The sequence below is a fragment of the Castanea sativa genome, chromosome 11, assembly GCF_040712315.1.
Source record: "Castanea sativa cultivar Marrone di Chiusa Pesio chromosome 11, ASM4071231v1".
Lineage (NCBI taxonomy): Eukaryota > Viridiplantae > Streptophyta > Magnoliopsida > Fagales > Fagaceae > Castanea > Castanea sativa.
The window spans coordinates 53,436,590-53,456,849 of NC_134023.1; the positions used below are offsets into that span (position 1 = coordinate 53,436,590).

Genomic DNA, 20,260 nt, shown 5'->3' on the forward strand with positions numbered 1-20,260 from the left:
GCACTCACAGATTATGACAATATAGCTAGCTTATTATTCAAAGTATATGTCATATATATACAAAATAGAGTTAATTGATGACAATGATACTTTTGCCAAGGGACAATTGTAGAGTCCTAGGATAGGCATTGTACAAATGTGGAGTAAATTGATGACAATGATACTTATGCATGCAATTGGTCAGGTCCCTACCAAGGCTGGTTTGATAAAAAAAAATTAAATATTATTTTAAATAATATTATTTTTTTAAATTTCAAATTTTGTTAATATCTGTTTAACTTTTTATATTATAATTTTTTTTGTTTAAATTCTAAAATAACTAATTAAATTTTTGGATTTAGGTTTGTTAGTATTTAATTTTTCAACTGATATTATGAATAATACACTATATCTATTATTTTAAGTAGAATTTTATATATTGATTATAATTTTGAAATTATTTTTTATATTTTAAAATTGTTATGATTGCTTTCACAATTATGTTTTTATTAATATAATTTTTCACTATTTTCTAACTCCTTTTGATGAATTCTCATTGATTTGTGAAATTTCATATAAGTTTCTTGTTATATATTTTATATTTCCAACAACAGATTCACCAAGAGATCCTATTTGAGATTCAATTTATTTTTCTACTCTTTTTACATTTTTTCTTATAGATTTTTCATAATGTATAATAATAAATTATGAAATGACAAGAATAAAAATAAATTTTAAAGCTTAGAATAATAGAATCTAATTTATCAAAAAAAAAATTCACTTAATAATATAATCACAAAACAGTCTAAATTAACAATTAACTTGCCTAAGTAAAGAAAAATTTAACACATAATTCAATAAATTAACACTAGCCAAACTAATATTAATTTTATATAGAGAAATAAATATCATGTTTCAGGCGAAACATTTAAGAAAAAGTGATATTTTTTTTAATTAAAAAAAAAGGAATTTTAAGTTAACTTGAGCAAGGTGATGCATATGGTGAAAAACAGCTTAAATTTCTAATTTGATTTTGGTGGAGAGAGAGAGAGAGAGAGAGGTTGTTTAGTGTGTGGCTATGTGGGAGATTGGGTGGCTAATGTTGTTAATCTACCATAAGATAGATTGACTTACAAAAATTGAAACCTCCGATTGTTAAAAGAAATTGATCACTAATAATGATTTGCTATACTCACAACAATTGGGTTGGATTTCTATTGACCCACAATTTTGGGGGCCTTCTTGTGGTACGGTGAGAGTACATTTTTTTTTTTCCTTCTCTCAATCAAACTAATTATTGACCTAAAATTTTAGGGCCTTAGCCAATGACCTAGGAGCAAACTTGGTCTCTACATTTATGGACGATTAAAATTGCTGTGTCATCAATTATATAAAGATAATTTTAATATTTATTTATTAGTTATTGTAGTAACACAACTCATATTCATTGTCAAGTTAGATTCTAAAATTTTTGTAGCATAATTTGTAGTACCTTGCATTTGTTCATGAGTACAATAGTATGGGTGGGAGGAAAACCATAAAAATATGAGTATTGGGCAGAAGCAAGTGTTAAGAAATACAAGAGTATTTCTACTAAGTTCATTGGAAGTTGGAACCTATTTAGTGAGTAGGGTAGTGTTTTAATGGTTGTGGCATTTCTTAGTGACCAGAGATAAGCAGACAAATATGTCACAATCTGGCATTCTCATATGGTTGTTCATATGTCGTACCAAAGTGGGAATATGCTGATATGATTTATACCAAGTACATAAGAGGTCATAAGTCATAACTAAGACTTAACTCTTTCAAGGTGTTGGCTCTAAATATTAAGGTCTTTGCAAAGTTGTGTTTGCTTTATTCCTCTTGACTCTTGAGTCATAACTCTCAAGATGTTTGATATTTTTTAAAGAGTGATGATAATTACATATTGTGTATCAGGAGCAAGGCGAGAGGGGCCAATTATCCCTCCTCCTCCAAAAAGTTTTAATCTCTACTTATATATGTTGACTGTGAAATACTTTGCCTCCTCTGAGAATGAAAACAACGCAACACTCAAAAAAAAAAAAAAAAAAAAAGCATGTCTAAACACCAAAAAGGAGAAAAGTTACTCCCCTAATGTAGCACTCCAATCTTATTCCACATTTTCTATCTTATTTCAATATCTTCCTTATGTGTGTGTTTATTTCTCTTAAAAAAAAACAAACCACCCATTCTATCCCACGTGTCCTTATCCCAATTCACACATCACATTTTTATTTTAACTTTCTAATGGCACTTCAATTTCAAGGCATAGGGAGAAGAAAAAAAAAAACTCTTCATTGCTTAAAATTGTGGGTCCCATAATAAGAATAACTACTCGTGTCCTATTCAACACAAAAACCATAAAACCTTCTCTACCTGTTTTCTTCATTTCTTATCTTTTTCATTGTTTCAAAATTTTGGGTTTATGTTATAACTCAAAATTTTGGGTTTATGTTATAACTCAAAAATGTAAACATTTAGAAGAATAGAGAAAGAAAGTTTGCATTTTACTATACTCTTAACATTTTTACATTTTATTTATTTTATTGTATAAAATGATATATGAATATGACATTTGAACTTTATATATTTAAATTAACCTCTTACTTTAATTATTATTAATTATAATTGATTATTGTTCTTTATTTATTTTAATAATATAAAATTATAAGTTTATTACTTTGATTAATTTTTATTTATTTATTTTATTATAGATTAATAATTAATTTCAAGGTTTTTTTTTTTTGTCTTTTAATCTTGCCTCTTCTGAATTGAAATCTTGACTCCGTTATTGTTGTGTATATGAGATACACGATTTTAGCTAGACCATGTACAGTCACGTGTCACTCAACGTATGCAATAATAATTAACGTTTCTTGAAAGATGTTTGGACTGCCAAGCTCAATTGCTCTATTGAGCATGTGAATCATACTCTCAGCCAGGTACCAAAGAATTACTTCAATAAGGACTCTTTCAAAGATTACAAAAATTGATCCACATAAAGTGCTTTTGCCAAGATACATTCACACTTGGACTTTACAAACTCGTGTTCAAAGCCAAGATGAGCTGTGATCACATGTCTCAACTCTTAATAAAAAATTGAATCCATTGGTCTTTTTATGTAATCGATATCTGACCCCAGCTGTTATGATAGTTTAATCCTTATAAACATATCAACATTAAAAAAATAAAAAAAAGACAAAATTTAAGTACAATACCTTGGGTACTTATTCTTATGTTCTCATCTTAAAACTCTGTAATGTGGTTTTTTTATTTATTTTAAATTTCATGAGATGGAAGTATTTTTAGTTAAGTAATCACATGATTGAATTTCAAGAAAGAAAATTAAGAAACAGCACCTCATTATTGTACCTAAGTTTAATCCATAAAAAAATGTTTAAAAAGTTGGACAAATGCAATTTTAAACTACACTCTTTTTCTTTTTTTTTTTTTTCTTTTTTATAGAAAGTTTCAACTTATAACGTTCGTTGATGATAGTTCTTTATCATCAAATCAAGACACTAATCAGTTTTTGGTGTAAATAGGGATTGAATCTCAGATCTCTTATTCAAGTATCAAAGATTTTACCAATTGAGTTAACTAGGATCCACAAACTACCCTCTTAAATGAGCACAAAATGTATCTTTGATTTACCTCTCAAGCAAATTTGAGCTTCGTCTTTCAAACCTTAATTAACATTTGTAGGGCACCATAAATCTATAATCATATTGCTTCAAGCATAAATTAATGTGTTACAAATATATGGGTCTTGTTAACGGGTGCTTTTAGGGTATTTATGAGTGGGCCATTTTAGGAATATTTTAATATCCTTTTCATGGAAAATATAAAAAACAGTAAAAAAAAAAGTTAGTTTTTTTTTCCAATAAAAAATTTCCAAAAAATAGTTTCTAAACTAGTGCTCTGGCATCCTTTTTTTTCCTAATAAAAATGTATTTGAATCTTAGATTTTTTTTTTTTTTTGTGAGAAAGTGAAATCGTTGAATTTGAATCTTCAATCATGTATTGATTATTGCTATAATCATCATTAACAAGTTCTTTAGTTGTCTCAAGAACTCATAGAAACTTCAAAACTTGATTAATCCCCCAACCCCCCAAAAAAAAAATTCCCATTTTTTTTTTATAGCATTAATCATGCTTTTCATCATGAGGAGATGAGAACCTAGGAAGCAGGATACATAACATAAATTCAAAAGACAAGATCGAAAGGGCCAACCTAAAACATACACATATCAAAGGAAAAAGGAATTGGTTGGATTACTTAAAAAATTAATTAATTGGTCTTCAATGTTATTCTATAGCAAAAATCTTATTATTCTATCCAACTTTCTGCTCAATGGCAACAAGAACAGCACCTGCAAATCCAAAAAACAATGCTACTTTCACGGACAAAAGAATTCTTTGCCTTCTGAACATACCAAGATTGTTAAGAAAGCAATCTCAGGCTCAAATGCACACACAAACACACACAAAAGACACAGATAGATCATGTGATATGAGTATAATAATAAGAAAATTAACAACATCATCAATAATTAATTATAATAATAGTAATAATATTTTATAAATGGAAGAGGATAATGATACAGTCATGCTGCTTAAAGGGGATAATGACAGAGAAATGGTTGTATTATATTATTTTGCAAAATTCCATAGTATAGGAGCTGCTTCTCCTATTCTTGTACTTTGTATTATATTAATTAATTATACTTTATATTATATAAAATTATTGGTTAAATGAATACATTATATAATTTATATTATAGTGTGTACTAGTAATGTTTCAACTTTTTGTTTCATTGGGTAGGATATATTGGAAACTTGAGTAGGTCAACTAATAAAACAACTAGATATAAACTGCTCGGTTTGTTGGAAAAAATTAATTCAATGGGTGTGAACTTTAATATGTTTCCACACGCATCCTTCTATTTTATATAATAATTTTTTTGCCTTTTATTTTAACCCCACTAAGTGAATACCACAATAAAAAATTAAACATTATGAACCTTGCCACTTTTACCGTAAGACTTTTAATTTTTGGTCGTGGAATTATGACTTATAGTGAGTATTCTCACTCTATTTATTTATTTGTTTCAATAAAATTATCTCCCTCCAATTAGGGTTTCAGTTTCCGGAGTTCTAACTTCTAAGCTCACTGTCATTTTTTTTTTTTTTAAGAAAGAAAATAAAATAGTGGAAGAAATTTTGTATATTTCATTAAGATTATATTTTTAATTTTTTTACGGGAGATTATAACTGCTTTATATTGTAACATAGTAATTAAGAATTTTTAATTTTACTTAAAATTCTTGGAGAATATTTATGTGATAGCTTCTTTTAGAGAGAGTTTTAACCTATGGCATTTGGCCCTGAGTCCTGATGATAGCTCTTTATCATTAGACCAAGACACCAATCGATTTTTTGTATAGGCAGAAATTAAACCCTAAATCTCTTATTCAACCATTGAAGACTTTGCCAATTAACTAATTAAGCTAGCTAGATCTAACTAGGAGCAAATCTATATAATAACAATTTTATTTTATATATAGAGAAAATTTAATAACATTAATGTGACCATCAATTTCTGCAAAATCCTTGATTTCCACCTATATTTTCACCCACTTGCTAGCCTTGACTTAATAAGCTTGTAGATTCATATATCTGGGCATTGAAAATTTAACTCAAATACAGTTTCGATGCATTGAGATGAGAATTTTTAATTTTTAATTGCTTATAGTTAAAGGGAAATAGAGTTTGTGTTCAAGATGAATTTCATACATCTGTTCATCATGAAGATTGAAGAGTGACTCATCTCATTATCCTTAATTACTTAGCAAGAAAAAAAAAAAAAGGAAAACTAATTGGTATTGCAAATTTGCATGTGATCCAAATGCTTGTGATGAGTTTATAGCATATGCTAGAGATCATCGGTTTTTGTTTTGGTTTTGTAGCATTGTATTAAATTTAGATTAGACTAGGACTCCATTTAGTACGAGAAATGATATGTCCACAACATTTTTACAATAAATCCTGAGTGGCAGGTTGTTATCGGTTGTTATTGTTGTGGCAAAAAAGTAATCTTCGTGTTAAGTTCAAATTTGAACCAATAATAACTAACCACCTGTGATTTGTTGTGAAAATGTAAAAATATTGTGGACATAGCATCTCTCAGTTAGTATATAGGCTTTGGATGATCATTGATTCAACTAGTGATTCATTACACGAATTGTGTATTCAATTAATGGCTATATCAAATTTTAAAGATATATATATATATATATATAAAAGGACAAACTTAGACGTAGCTATTGACTATAACTTAGTTGTAGCACTTCCACTAATTAAATTAATATGACAGCATATTTTGAAAATCTAACCATTAGATTACATGTTTATTATGCCGTTAACATGTATATCAAATTTCATGTCAATAAGATATTATTTATTATTTGATCCATAAACTTATTTTTTATTCATAATTTTAGATTATAAAAACTTAAAATTTAAACATTTGATTAATGACATAGTTATTGATTTTCCCAAAATTTTGCAAGATGAAGAATTTAAAAAGAAAATGTAATCCAATTGTGGATTTGTTAAAATTCACACCCAATAAAAAGATATTAAATAGAGTCGTAGCCATTGACTACAATCAAGTTTTAGTCAAACTTTCTCTCGAAGAAAAACTATGTAAATCATTCACAAATAAAATATAAAAACATACAATTAATGCAATATAACTATATTAAGAAGGTCAACATAACTAGAAGTATACATTCTTCTCAAAAAAAAAAGAAAAAGAAGTATACATAATTCATTTAATGAAAAATATTAAAAAAAATAATTCAAAATTTTAAATGAAAATAATTTACAATATAATTTTTATAATGATCTTCATACTTTATAGTAGTTGTAGGGATGAAGGGCCTAATGTGGCGTTTGGTATGGGGTAATGTTTTAGGATTCCCAGGAATGTTTAAAGATTCCCATGTTTGGTTACAAATCACGCTAAGGAATCAGATGCCAGGGGAATGTGGATTCCCCTCTCAGTAGGAATGTGGATTCCCTTTAAAACAGGTGGGAATCCAGATTCCCAAGTTTAAAGGAAATTGTATTTTTTATAAATTGACAATTTTAACCCTTTTTTCATTATCATTTAAGCAATTAAGATCAAATATAAAACAAATTATTATGGATTAAATTCTTTTAAAATTATTATTAAGAATAAAAGCATTTGAGAATTTATATAGTTATTTTTGTATTGTACCTGTCATTTTGAAATGTTTAGACTATAATTTTAATGAATTTTTCATAATTAATAATTTATATTTAGTTTTTCATTATTTATTTAGATGAAGATTTTTTTTTTAAGGACTTGATAATTCACATTCAAATCTAAGGATAGAATAGGAAAAATAAATAATTCATTTAAGATTCCTGGGAATAAACCAAACATTATCATCTCACATTCCTAGGAATCTTAAAATATTCTCAATGAAACCAAACACAGGAATAGCTACATTCTTAGGAATGTAATTCCTAGGAATCACATTCCTAGGAATCTGGATGACGAGAGTAATGTGGATTCCCCGTACCAAACGCCACATAAGAGTATATATTAGATCGTGAGCCTTGTCCGAAGACGCTTAGTGGTCTGAGAACAGATAGACGATAAGGAAAACGTAAAAGTCAGAACACCACGAACAAATTATGACTACAAAGGTTTGGGAAGTTAGTCCGAGGAGGAATGCATCTTCGGTTAAGCAAAGTAGAGGTCAGAAGGATTAGTTTGCCCTCGAGGGCAACACTTCGAAAGGTTCTATGATAAGGATAAACATCAGGAAAGCGTAGGACAAAGGGAAGCTAAAAAATATCTAAAGGAAAGCTGCTATTACCGCATTGAATACTCTGTAGCTAATTCTCTAGCCGCATTAATGTGGATGTGATATATGAACAGTGACCAGCAGTCTTACAACTACTCCTAAAGACTTCAAGAAGGTGCTGATGGGATAATGATCAAAGCCAGTAACTTAATCTACACGTGGACAGTGGAGATGAAGAAGAGAGGGGTATATAATAAAAAAAGAAGCCCTTTATAGGGAGAGCGATCTAAGATTTGAGAGAAAAAACACTGTATCAACAAGAATTGAACTTATAACCATATTCAAAATATATATATAAGAACTAGTCTCCTCGGACTGTACCGATAACGATTTTCTTTTGACAAAACCAGTTTATTCTTGTTTTCTTGTCATCTAGGCTTACTATAAGTACTATCTAACTCATTAAAGTCTAGTTTACTAGCCCACTCTCTGCAAATTCATTATATTGGACTATTTAGACCTAGATTCTTTTACCTCTTGGGCTTAGGTGCCAAACTGTGTCCATATGGTAACTTTATATAAATTAAGAGATGCGATGCTAGAAATAATCCTTAATAAATCATGAAGTATATTATATCTATTATTATTTTAATCTAATATAACCTTTTTTTTTCTAAACACCAAAATGTCAACTTATTTATAAAAAGGTAGAAAAAAAAAATAAAAGAACTATATTTCTTTTTCTTTTTTTAGAAACAAGAACTATATTTCTTAGGTGAAGTCATTCAATACATTCAATGGATTACACACTTCTCTTATATAAAAATGAATCTTATATATAGGTCCCATATGCACCAAATAATTTTCGATTTATAGGTTTAAAAATCAAGTGGCCTTTTTTTTTTTTGAATAATTAGTACAATTGGTAGCTATATATGGCGGGTTTTTATAGTGTTAGAAGTATTAGTTAAATGATTAAATTTACCATATCCTAATAGCTTAAACTTTTGGAACAATCGGTAATTTAACATGATATCAAAGTATAAGATCCTGAATTCGATCATTGTCTCTTCCACTTTACCTCCCATTTAAATTCTCACGTGTTGGGTTTTACCTATTAAAAGGTAGTTTCGGCCCACACGTGAGGAGGAGTGATAAAAGTATTGGTTAAATGATTAAATTTAATATTTTCCAATAGCTTAAGCTTTTGGAATAATCAATAATTTAACATATATATAGGTCCATCAACCTTATGTGTTTATCTTGAAAGTGTAAAACCAATTGTGATGAGAGGTAGTGCAATTGATTAAGTGCGTGTGAGCTTCCAAAAAAGATTAAGGGCATGTGAATAGCCCTAGTTTTAATTACATCTTCTAAAATTAGCTTATAACTTTATGCTGACCACATAATTAGCTTATTATAAACTTTTTCTTTTGAGAAAAGTTTATTATAAACTTGGTCATTTAATTTAAACTGGTTCCATTTAGTGTTATTTTGAGTCAAATGTTGAGTAAATATTTTTAGTGAAAACAATGTCTGGCACATCAATCAGAAATTGCATTTTTATTAGTGACTTTTGAGGTGAATGTTTTAGTAAAAAATTTTGTATTCATTGAATGTATTCATGTATTTAATCTAACGAGAAATTCATTACATAAACCACATCTCCATGTATAATTTAGTGAAAGGTTATCTAATTATGGATATGGTGTCACTCATCATCAATCTCCCCAAAAGAAAAACTTTGGGCCTTTCAGTCGCGGTTTCTGAAGAGCAAACCGAGGATATAATAATAGTCAATGATTAATCTCAAATTAGGCACTCATTATAACCAGAGTTGTGATTCTAAACTATTGAACAATCTTTTTTTTTTTAATACGAGTTGATCACAATTTTTGTGTCATAAAACATTATTTTATTTTTGTTTTTGTTTTTGTTTTTGATAAATAATTACATCTTTAAGAAGAGTATACTCTTGGAATACAAGTTAACAAACAACTTGTGTCTTACAGATTTTTGTCCTGGTAAGCCCATTAAACATGTATCTACAATACCAAACTTTTTATGTAGACCCTGAAAATGGGGGGTGGGTCAGTGGGAACTTCTGTCCTATTCTTGTGGTTTACTGAAAACAAGTTTTACCATGGGTTTTGTGAACAAATGGGTAAATAGTTCAAGTGACAAATGAGACATACAAGAAGATAACAAAAAGACAAAATTATTCTAGCTTGTAAACTATATATGTGCACCAAACATAATTTCAAGGCTTTGTTTGTTTTTGTTCAGTTTTTCCTTGTGAGGAAAGAAAACAAAACCAAACAGTTGCAGAGTTAAACTACATAAGGAAACCCAAAACCCTTTTTTTCATTATTATGTCATCCTTCTCCAACCACCATACGAACCCCAAGTCCCGCCTGGCTCTGCCTCTCTTAAAAAAAAAAAACCAATAATGGGTCCCAACCTATTGTACATTTTGCAACTCACTCTTTCTTCCTCATTATCCTTATCCTAATTCACCCACATACATCACTATTCTGTGCAGTACTGCCTCTCTCTCTCTCTCTCTCTCTCTCTCAAAACCTGTGCAGCGGTAGTAGCAGCAAATGCAGAGCATTAACTCTCTCATTCATTCACTCATTCAATTCGTAGGTCCTTACTCCATACTCCATGCAGTCAATGTTAGTCTACACGAATTAAGTGTAACCCACATTGAATTGAGTTTTTTGGTTCACCCACCCCACCCAGCCTAGGCCACACCTCCTCCTACCAACACCACCTTCACTACCAATTTTACCCTATAATACACCACATCCATGCACTCATCACATACCTCTCTCACGACACAATATATGTCTCATTTATTAGACATATCTATTCTCTTCTTCACAACATGTAGATTGATCAATGCTAGGAATACAAAAAAAAAAGTTCATAATTTTTGTTGCAACTCGTCAAGTGACAAGGGTTATGAATTTTTTTTTTTTTTTTTGTCTCTAGCATTTTTAGTGTGGACCCCACATGACTATGAGAAATCTTGTCCCTACAAGTCCAATAATTATATCAAAGTATTAAGGTGAAAATTAGGTATAGTTTCTTATTAATTTATAGAATATTAGGTTCCTTAATTAAATTCAAATTTGATTGAAAATTTTATGAGAAAATCTAATATAAAGTAAGAAAATTTTAAATATCATAAGAAAAAAAACTACGAAATTCTAACTAAGTTTTACCAATATATCAATAATTTATAATAAAAATATATATAAAAACAAAAACCTATTTTTTTAGATTATAGTTTCCAACTTGTGGTGTCCACACTCATGATAATTATTCTTTATTATCAAATCAAGAAATCACTTGATTTTTTTGATATAAATGAAGATTCCTAGAACCGGTATATTTGGAACTCACAAGTAAACAAAAATCTTTGACTAAATAAAACCGTTCATTGTTTCTCAAAAAATAAAACCTTTCAATAAAATATAATTTATACATATAAACAAGTTGAACGTCACTCTTTTATTTTAAGAAACTTCACAATCTTATACATATTGTCAAAGTCACAATTTCATTAAATGATAGAATAAATAATATATACATATAGACCCCACAATGGTGTGGGAGCTAAAAATCCATACATGATTTGCATCATGCATGATATCTACAATACATTCTCCAAAGAAACGAAACTCTTACAAAACAAAACACGCTTCTCTCCCTTTTACTACTTGCACTATCCCTAACTGAACCAACATTTATATATACTACACGCACACTTCCTCGGCGCCATTTCTCTCTCTCTCTCTCTCTCAAAACCATGTCGTTTCCTCCGTCTCCTTTTCCCTATCCTCCATCGCCTCCATTGCCAAACGACGTCGGAACTAGCCCAATCATATACGACACGTCGTTTATCTCACCACCACCACCACCACCGCATCCATCGTCTTCATCGATGAACCCTAGCATTCTCATCATCGTTCTCATCCTCTTCGTCACGGTCGTCGCTTCCGTCTCTCTCTGCCTCCTCCTCCGCCACCTCAACCGCCGCTGCCTCCGCCACCTCAGCAACTCCTCCACTACCACTACTACCACTACCACTACTACTCTCACCTCCAGTGCTTCCGAGTCTCAGTCTCAGTCTCACGCTCTCTCCAACCGACGAGTCTCGCCGGAGAACCCTAAGAGCACGATCATCGACTCGCTTCCGCTCTTCGCCTTCTCCTCCATCACTCGCCGCAGCAATTCGACCTCCGCCGACTGCGCGGTTTGCTTGTCGAAGTTCGAGCCCAACGACCAGCTCCGTCTCTTGCCTCTCTGTTGCCACGCTTTTCACGCCGAGTGTATCGACACGTGGCTCGGATCAAACCAGACCTGTCCGCTTTGCCGGTCGGCGATCGTTGCTTCGGAGTCGGATATCATGAAATCCACCGGCGCCGGAGCAAGCGATAGTTTCAGGTTAGAGATCGGCAATGTGAGTCGCCGTATAGCCGCTTCTGATTCCGGCGAAGCAGGCCGGAGATCGTATTCGATTGGCTCCTTCGATTACCTAGTCGACGACGACTCGGAAATCAGCGTGAGTCACGCTCACCGGAGAAGCGTATCGGACAAAGACGACAGCGGAGTTTTACGGACTCGTCCGGCGCCGCCATCGGCGCCGCCGGAGTTGGACTCAACTCTAGGTCCTGACGTGGCAGCTGGACGGAGCTGGCTGAAGGACTATATAGACAGATTCTCCGCCTCAATTTCATCGCGCGCCATGTCTTTTCGGAGTTCCGGTAGGTTTTTCTCCGGAAGTAGTCGCCGGAGCGAGGTCTCCGGCGCCGGAGAATGGGACCTCGAAAGCAATAGAGTCGGCGAAGAGATAACGGAGATGTTCCGATGGCTATCCGATAGGTAAAATGGTAAATAGGATATTTTCCTTTTTTAGAAGATTTTGATTTTTTGAAATTTTTTTTTTTTGTCTTAAAGAAAGGGTAAATTCCACAATCTATTTTTTGCTATATCGGCTCCAAATAGATTCACACATTTTGTCTTCATTGAAAAATTTAGAGTCGATTTAGCAAAATTTTGATTGGAAATAAGGAATATTAGAAAAATTGACTGTGGAGATTTCTTTTTACTTGAGTTCAATGGTTGAGATTGGTTATAACAGTTTCTAGAAAAAAAAAAAAAAAAGATTAGTGCTGGTCTTGTGTAGTTTATTTAGACAAAACACAAATTTATGAGTGATTTATTAGTGCTCCGGAGATAAAATAGTAAATTTTAATGTCGGAGATTTAAATTGGGTCCAGCGATTCAATGCAAATAGTAAATTTATGAGTGTCGAAAATATTAAAAATTGCGACTCATGGTCATTACACTAAAGCGTTGTACCCAATCTTTACACGTATAATATGGGTCTTTATGATGTAGTGGGTGAGGAATGAGGACGTACGTTGTATTGTGCACTTATTTATGATACCCACCAACCATTGAAGTGGCGAAGTTATTGTTTGATGTTTGCAAACTCTAATCAATTTGTTTGATTTAAGGCCCTAGTTAGGAGTACCCAAAACCTTAAATTGCTTGAGTAGTTATCAAGGAAAAATGAATTGAAGATTGGCTGAATTGAGAATGTTGACTTTGCTTCACTTTTTCATAGCATAGACACTAAAGAAATTTAAGGGGGGGTAGGATTGTAGGAATATATTTTCTTTCTTTCTGGGTATTACTTTCTTTTGCGATCCCTAGCTTGTTGAAGTTGTTAACTAGAAAGAGAAAGCAAATTCCTGGATGGAATTTTAAAGCTGTCAAAGATTCTAAGTATTGGGGTTTAAAGGTACAGTTTAAAACTTTTTCCTTTTGTTTTTCCTTCTTTTTCCTTTTTTTTATTTCCTAATGTTTGTTACTTAAAATATATTCCGAATCAATTTTCAACGTCTAATGCAAGTTTTCAGATATTTCGGAGTCTTGTTTCTCAACCAAAAAAAAAAAAAAGATGTTACAGAGTCTTCTTAATTACTACCTCAATAAGTGGCAATGCTTTAAATAAAAATTTGACTCATCTATGTGTTAATTAATCATACTAATTGTGCTTAATTTTGGGTTTAGTCCCATGAATAAAAGGAGTTTAATGAGGTCAGTTTCTATTGCCATATAAAAATTGGTCTCATTACCTTGACAGTAATATTAGAGGTAAAAAAAAAAAAAAAATTGAATTTACCATTATACACTCGTGTGATGATTACTTTATAAATATAAATTCTTATGATGTTAGGGTAAAGTTCAAAGTTCAAAGTCTCGAATAAATTAGGCTTGTATCGGTTAGAGCTGCCCAAAGTCATTTGTCATTTTCCATTCTCAAGCCCATCTGGTTTGCTGAGGGACCAAGACAACTGAAAATCCCAGCCATAAACTCTCCAGGACAAAAATATAAAAATTGGGCAGAATCGAACTTTTAGTTCCATTGACTTGCTAGACCTTCTTAAAGATAGTTGGTGGCATTTATTTAATACCTTCTTCCCCTTTCAATCAGCCCTCACATTCCACTCCAAAACTTTTTCTTCCTCAGAACATTCCTTTCTTTTAAAAAAAAAAATGGAAATGAGTTGAGATGTGAACTGATTAAATTTAAACCATTGGTTTCACACGACTATGTGACATTTCCTGTAACTTTGTCTGGGATACGACTTCTCCCTATTATTTCACCAACTTTTTTTTGTTAAATATTATTTCACATGAACTACAAATATGTTTGGGTTGTTTACTTTGGCTCATATAGGTGATTGTTGGGTGTGGGAATGAAACAATTGGATTAAACATCCTGTTTTCATAGTTTTGCTAATACACAGCAATAAAAGCTGGTATCTTGTGTAACAATTGCATACATTGCCCCTCTAACATGGGTGTGGAACAGTTGCTTACGAGCTGATATTTTGTAAGGAACAACCATGTAGAAGGACGTTGTATGCAACCGTTACAGAAGATAATAATGCTCAGCAAAATATACTGGGTTTAAACCTAACACCTTCTGGGGCAGAATGAGCTGTCTGAAAATTTTATATGGTGTTAAAAGTGGACTGAAAATTGCTGCTTGGATGATGAAATTTTTGCAATTACTTCTCATAAATAAAATCAATATGTAACAAAATTTTCGAGCACTGTCTCATGAAGATTTCCACACTCGCTCTCACCAATATCATTACAGCAGTTGTAAATGAAAAACAAATAGAAATCCCAAGAACATGATGTTAATCCACATAGCACTCTTCTTCTGTCCCCCATTGCATGGAATACTGCTTCCACTATAGCACCCATTCTTTTGCTTGATTCCTATGCCATGGTCTTCAAGAACAAATGTAGAATTTTTCTTCCCACTGCTGAATAAAACACACCAAAGGAAAGGCCCTTTATGGACCCCAACCATGCCCACTCCCACTTCAGTATGTGATTTATTTTTCAGAAGTGATAAAGATTTCTTGTTCTTAACAAGAACTTGGGAAAAGGCTAATGATGGCTCAAGATACTTTGATTGACATCCCACAATGTGGCCAGTTATGGTGTCAATAGTAGGTAGCTCTACTCCGCAATTAGGAGCGAAAATTTCAGTGAAGTCGTCTTCGGAAGGTTTACACTCTACAGTGTTGTTGCTAGTGCAGTTCTCCTTGCATAATTCAACATATTGCAAGGCCATGCACCCAAGACCGGGGGTGTCACTTAGTGTTGAAAGCTTCTGTGCAGTTCGATTCTTGTTGATGATATCCACAAGATCATCTGCGGGATTTCCTGTGGGACAAAGAGCAAGTACCTATTTCATATTAGAAACTCATCACGTGTGGGCATGCACAAAAATATTTGCTATTAGCTTTTAGAAGTTCATAATAATTCATGTTACTCAGTAATCTATATCAATTGTGTTAGTAAATCATGTATTCCAACTTCATCCTAGATGCTGAATAATCAATTTTTTTTAACCATTAAGTACAAACTGACCCTTGTCATTTACTTTGTTCTGGTCAGAAATTAGCATTTTGCTAAAGACAGCCGCGTATACATTCCCCATGTTGTCAATTTGTTACTATGACAAAGATGTCCTTCAGAACCAGGACTTAGGAGGACACTCGAATCTTTTGAGTACGGCCTTGTTACCTTCAATTACAACACCTGTGAAACATGCTGCTTAGCCATGTAGCACAGCAAAGATACACATGCAGTTAAGTTTGGTGGAACAAAGTATAAAGTCCATAAAGAGCTTTAAAAAATATGCAACCTAGATAATGATGCCATTGGTTACTTTCTTTGCTGCCTGATGGAACCAAGTCAGCATCCCTTACAGTTGAAGAAAAAGGCCTTTAACTTAATCCATATCAAGGCAAAGATACACAGTTCAGAGTTGCACTCACAATAATGGAAGAGACCTGTGATTTTAGTTACATATCTTGGTTGATGTATGCTTTTTGCACTTTTAAAGAAAAGTACAGTAATCCTACACATGTTTCAAACCAAGTTGAGCCATAATCTTTTTTCTTTTTCTTTTTTGCCTCACAGAAATCAGTTGATGCCACAAATGACAAATTCCCTTCTTTCGATTCTTATATCTTGACACCATATGCAAATTCTCATCTAACAAGTACAATATGACTCAAGTAGGTTCGGAGAATTACTACAAATAATTTATAGAGATAAATTAAGACAGTAGAATTTTGAACATTTTCCTAGTTTCTATAGAGGATCATAGTACTTTTAAACAAATGGCTCCACAAAATCTATGGGTTATGAAGAAGGCTGAATATGGAATAAGCGCAAAAGTTTTGAGGGCTTCTCTATCTAAGCAAGCTGCAAAACATCTTCACCTCCAACACTTGGTTTGCATCTCTTCTTTTACTCAACACTCACTATCTCACATGGTTGAATGAATCCCGACTGCATAAAACATAAGAATGAATCCCGACTTTTAGTTAAGAACTTAACGATCAACGTATTTGTTGCTTTTGGAACATTGCATGGAAAAGAGTCATTGAGGATTAGTGTAAGCAGATGGGTTGACATCTAACCTGGGATGCACGGACGCGGCGCCAGAGGTGCCGCACCCGCGTCCGACGCGGCGACGTGTAAGGGACGCCGCTGCTCGCGTGACGATGCCGCGTCAGGCCGCGTCTGCCACATGTTTTTTTTTTTTTTTTTTTCCGCCGACTCGCGCCGACGCGGCTTAACTCACGCCGACTCAGCCAGAATCGGGCCGTATCGGCCGGCGACCGAAACAGCCGAAACAAACCGAAATGGCCGACATAGGCTGAAATCGGCCGTGAAGCATGCCGGAACAGCTGAAATCGGCTCTGAATGAGACCCAAACACCCTAAATCTGTCCTTCCTCAATTTTATTTTGAATATTTGTTGCTGATTTCGGCCAGGTCATATCTTACACACACTCTTTACTCTAACAAACTCAGAATCCAAACCCCCTGTGCTGTGCTTTGCTTCTTTGATTTTCAATACCCATATTGTATTCTAACGATGAGGATCGGCTTGATGATGAAACCCCATGATGGGGATGCATGGATCAAGACTCTCTTGATGTGCCCACCAAACCAAGAACAACAAGAAGACCTCCTTTGTCTGAGAAAGATAGGAAGTGGTCTCATGTTGGTGTTTTCTTTTTGATTTTGTGTTTCTTACTTTCTTCTTTCTTTGTTTTGTGAATCAAGGCATAGTAATATGTTTTCTAAGAATATTTTAATAGTAAAAATATATAGAAAATATAAATAAAAATATTCTAAATAATTTTTTAATTACCGAGTCCCGCCACACCCGCACCCACCTTTTTCAAAAATTGCCGAGTTCCGCACCCGCACCCGAGTCCCGAAACGCACCCGTGCTTCATAGCATCTATTAGTGTTTCCCAAATAAGAGGTGTAAGACTATATAAGGAACACACCCTGAAACAGTTTGTTGAGCATAGTTGAAAATAAGCTGGAGATGAGAAGTTGTATTCGACTGATAGTTGGACTATTATTTCTAACTTCTTGAACTCATCCACTGTTTATGACATTTTATCAAAAGGTACTTGTCTCTTGCTAGTAAGCACTAGCTTCTTACAACCCCACACCCGTTTGCCCTCTCATGAGAGATGGGGGCAATCTATTTAAATTTAGGCCAGCTTGCCGGGATCTGAAATTTTAGCTCCAGTCTCATCTTGCTACAGGCCTTCTTTCTGGTTTGATACACCTCCACATCACCACTGAAAGAGGTCACTTATGAATAAGCATAAACTTTGGAGTGGGTAAATAATTGTCTTTTGCCTATAGCTCTATTAAATGTGGACAGTATGGAACAGTGGAAGTCTCCATATTTTAATGTCCAAGCATAAAGATTACATCTGTGTGGCTGCAGGCTGCTCCAAATTTAAAGTTGTAGGCGAAGATTATGAGTATCAAATTTCCATTATTTGTAGTGTCAGGCACTCTAATGAGGTTGAAGGTATCCAATGTTAATTTGGAGAAAAGTTAGATGAGGGGCAAGGCATCCAAGGTCATGTGGTCTCTCTATAATAGTCCAAGCCTCCCATTAAATTGACCTCTTTTACTTCTCTTGCCTCTAGTAACTTTCATGATGAGTGTCAATATGAACCAGCCATATCATATTAACATCTCACTGGGGCCTCACAGCTCTCTAATTGTTAGAACACACTAGAGATCCTAGCCATTTTCTCTAAATAGAATATTAATCTTATCTTTTCATGGTACTAGGAAAAGCCAAATAGCTGCACTTGTGTCAACTAACTATAGGCCTTTCCCTCTATGAGGTCTTAAATAACTTAAAACTAAAATAAATAAAAAATAAAAAAGCTGAAAATTAAGAGACAGTAGTAGAAAAATATCCAACCTTTCCTTATACTTTCTTGAAAACTAAACAGACCCCACAAAAGAACCACAAACAGGAATAAATTCTGTTCCTGTTAGCCATCACCATTTCAAGTCAGTCTTCAAGTACCACAATGGCACTGGAAAATTAACTTAACCTATCAGAACAGAAGCTCCAGTTGTATAATAATAATAATACACAAGCACAAAGAGTAAAACGCAGCAAGAGAAAATGCACATAATGAAATGAATAGTTAAATTGAGAAAAACAAAAACATAAAGCCAAAACAAGATTCAAAGGCAGATCGATGCCTTGACATCCTAGTTCCAAAACAAAATAACAAAATAAAGAAGAATGCTTGGTTACAGTACCATGGTTCTTGGAGGCCACAACAGCAGCCAGTAGCAGATGACAGAGAACAAGCCACTGACAGTAACAGAGCTTCATCACCACCATTACCACCAAATGTGAACTAATGTGGGTTTTGCTTTAGAAAGAGTGATCTGAGAGAAAACGGAAGGGAAAGTAAAAGGAAAGCTTGTTTTAAGAAAAAAGGGTTGGTTCTTTGTGGGAATGGAAAAATCATGGGAGCGAAAATCCTTTTTTCGGGAAAAGTGTAGGGAGGAAAGTGATGAGTGAAGCATATGGCAGAGATTAAACGACAAAAGATTGTGAAGTGGTGGTCCCATGTAGCCGTTTGTTGGATTTCTTTTTACTAAGAAAATGTAGCGGATTTCAAAATATAGAATTTTGATGGGACCTGCTTTGACATAAATTTGGGAGTGCACTGTGCAAGTAGAGCTTGACAGCATGTTTCGGTGAATGATAATTGATAAGGTTAGGCCAGAGTCGTCTACTTACACTTACTGTTGCAGGCCCTCTAATACTAATGCATGAGATGAGAGTCCGTGAAGAAATAGAAAAGAATAGAAAATTAGAAGAAGGGATGAATGGAAAAGAGGTTCAAGTTTAATCTTCCTTTTCATAGGTATATTGCAAATCATATTCCTGAAATTTAGGGATATTTAAAATTTTTTTTTTTTTTTTTTTTGGGTAAGCAACGAATTCTATTAAAAACTAAAAACCACGAACATCAGGCAATACAAAGTACTGTACATTTCCATAGAGTCAGCAAGCAAAAGGGAAATAACACAAGGGGGAGGGGAAACAAAACGGGAATTGATATCGGAGTTTAATTCAGCTTTTTGAAACTGGGTTTTTTGAAAAAAATTGAGTTTTCAAAAAGTGCGGTATGAAATTGGGCTTTTTGAAAAAACTGAGTGTTTGGTAAAAACTGTAAAAAGTGCTTTTTGAAAAAGTTAAGTGTTTGACTAATACTTATAAAAGTGGCAATTTGAGTTATAAATTACCAAAAAGGTCGATATATATAAAGAGAATTCTTTGTTTTAATTACCTCTCTTAATGCAAGTTATGGACACAATATTTTCACAAAAATTTCACAATAAAGTTTATATGACCAATTGTTAATAGTAGTGAGTTCTAGTTAGCTCAACTGGTAAAGTCTCTGATTGTTATATAAGAGATCTGGGGTTCAATCCCCGCCTACATCAAAAACTGAT

At 33.2% G+C, this 20,260-nt stretch overlaps 2 protein-coding genes across 5 annotated transcripts; one reads left to right on the forward strand and one right to left on the reverse strand.

The window, feature by feature from the left end:
* The first annotated feature begins 11,496 nt into the window (after positions 1–11,496).
* Positions 11,497–12,992, forward strand: LOC142616688 (E3 ubiquitin-protein ligase ATL4). Its single transcript, XM_075789483.1, has one exon. The coding sequence runs from the start codon at positions 11,659–11,661 to the stop codon at positions 12,736–12,738; it is 1,080 nt and encodes a 359-aa protein (XP_075645598.1). The 5' UTR covers positions 11,497–11,658; the 3' UTR covers positions 12,739–12,992.
* Positions 12,993–14,918: 1,926 nt separating this feature from the next.
* Positions 14,919–19,315, reverse strand: LOC142616689 (uncharacterized). Of its 4 annotated transcripts, none has more exons than XM_075789486.1 (3): positions 19,052–19,315; positions 18,702–18,771; positions 14,919–15,605 (listed from the first exon to the last, which is right to left on the reverse strand). In XM_075789486.1, exons 1-3 carry the CDS (start codon positions 19,052–19,054, stop codon positions 15,022–15,024), a joined length of 657 nt encoding a protein of 218 aa, XP_075645601.1. In that variant the 5' UTR covers positions 19,055–19,315; the 3' UTR covers positions 14,919–15,021. The 4 variants fall into 4 exon arrangements, with proteins under 4 accessions (XP_075645601.1, XP_075645600.1, XP_075645599.1 ...); XM_075789485.1 differs by lacking the exons at positions 18,702–18,771; positions 19,052–19,315 and adding exons at positions 15,826–15,968; positions 17,755–18,689 and having other exon boundaries at positions 14,919–15,627; XM_075789484.1 differs by lacking the exon at positions 18,702–18,771 and having other exon boundaries at positions 19,052–19,313.
* Positions 19,316–20,260: the final 945 nt, after the last annotated feature.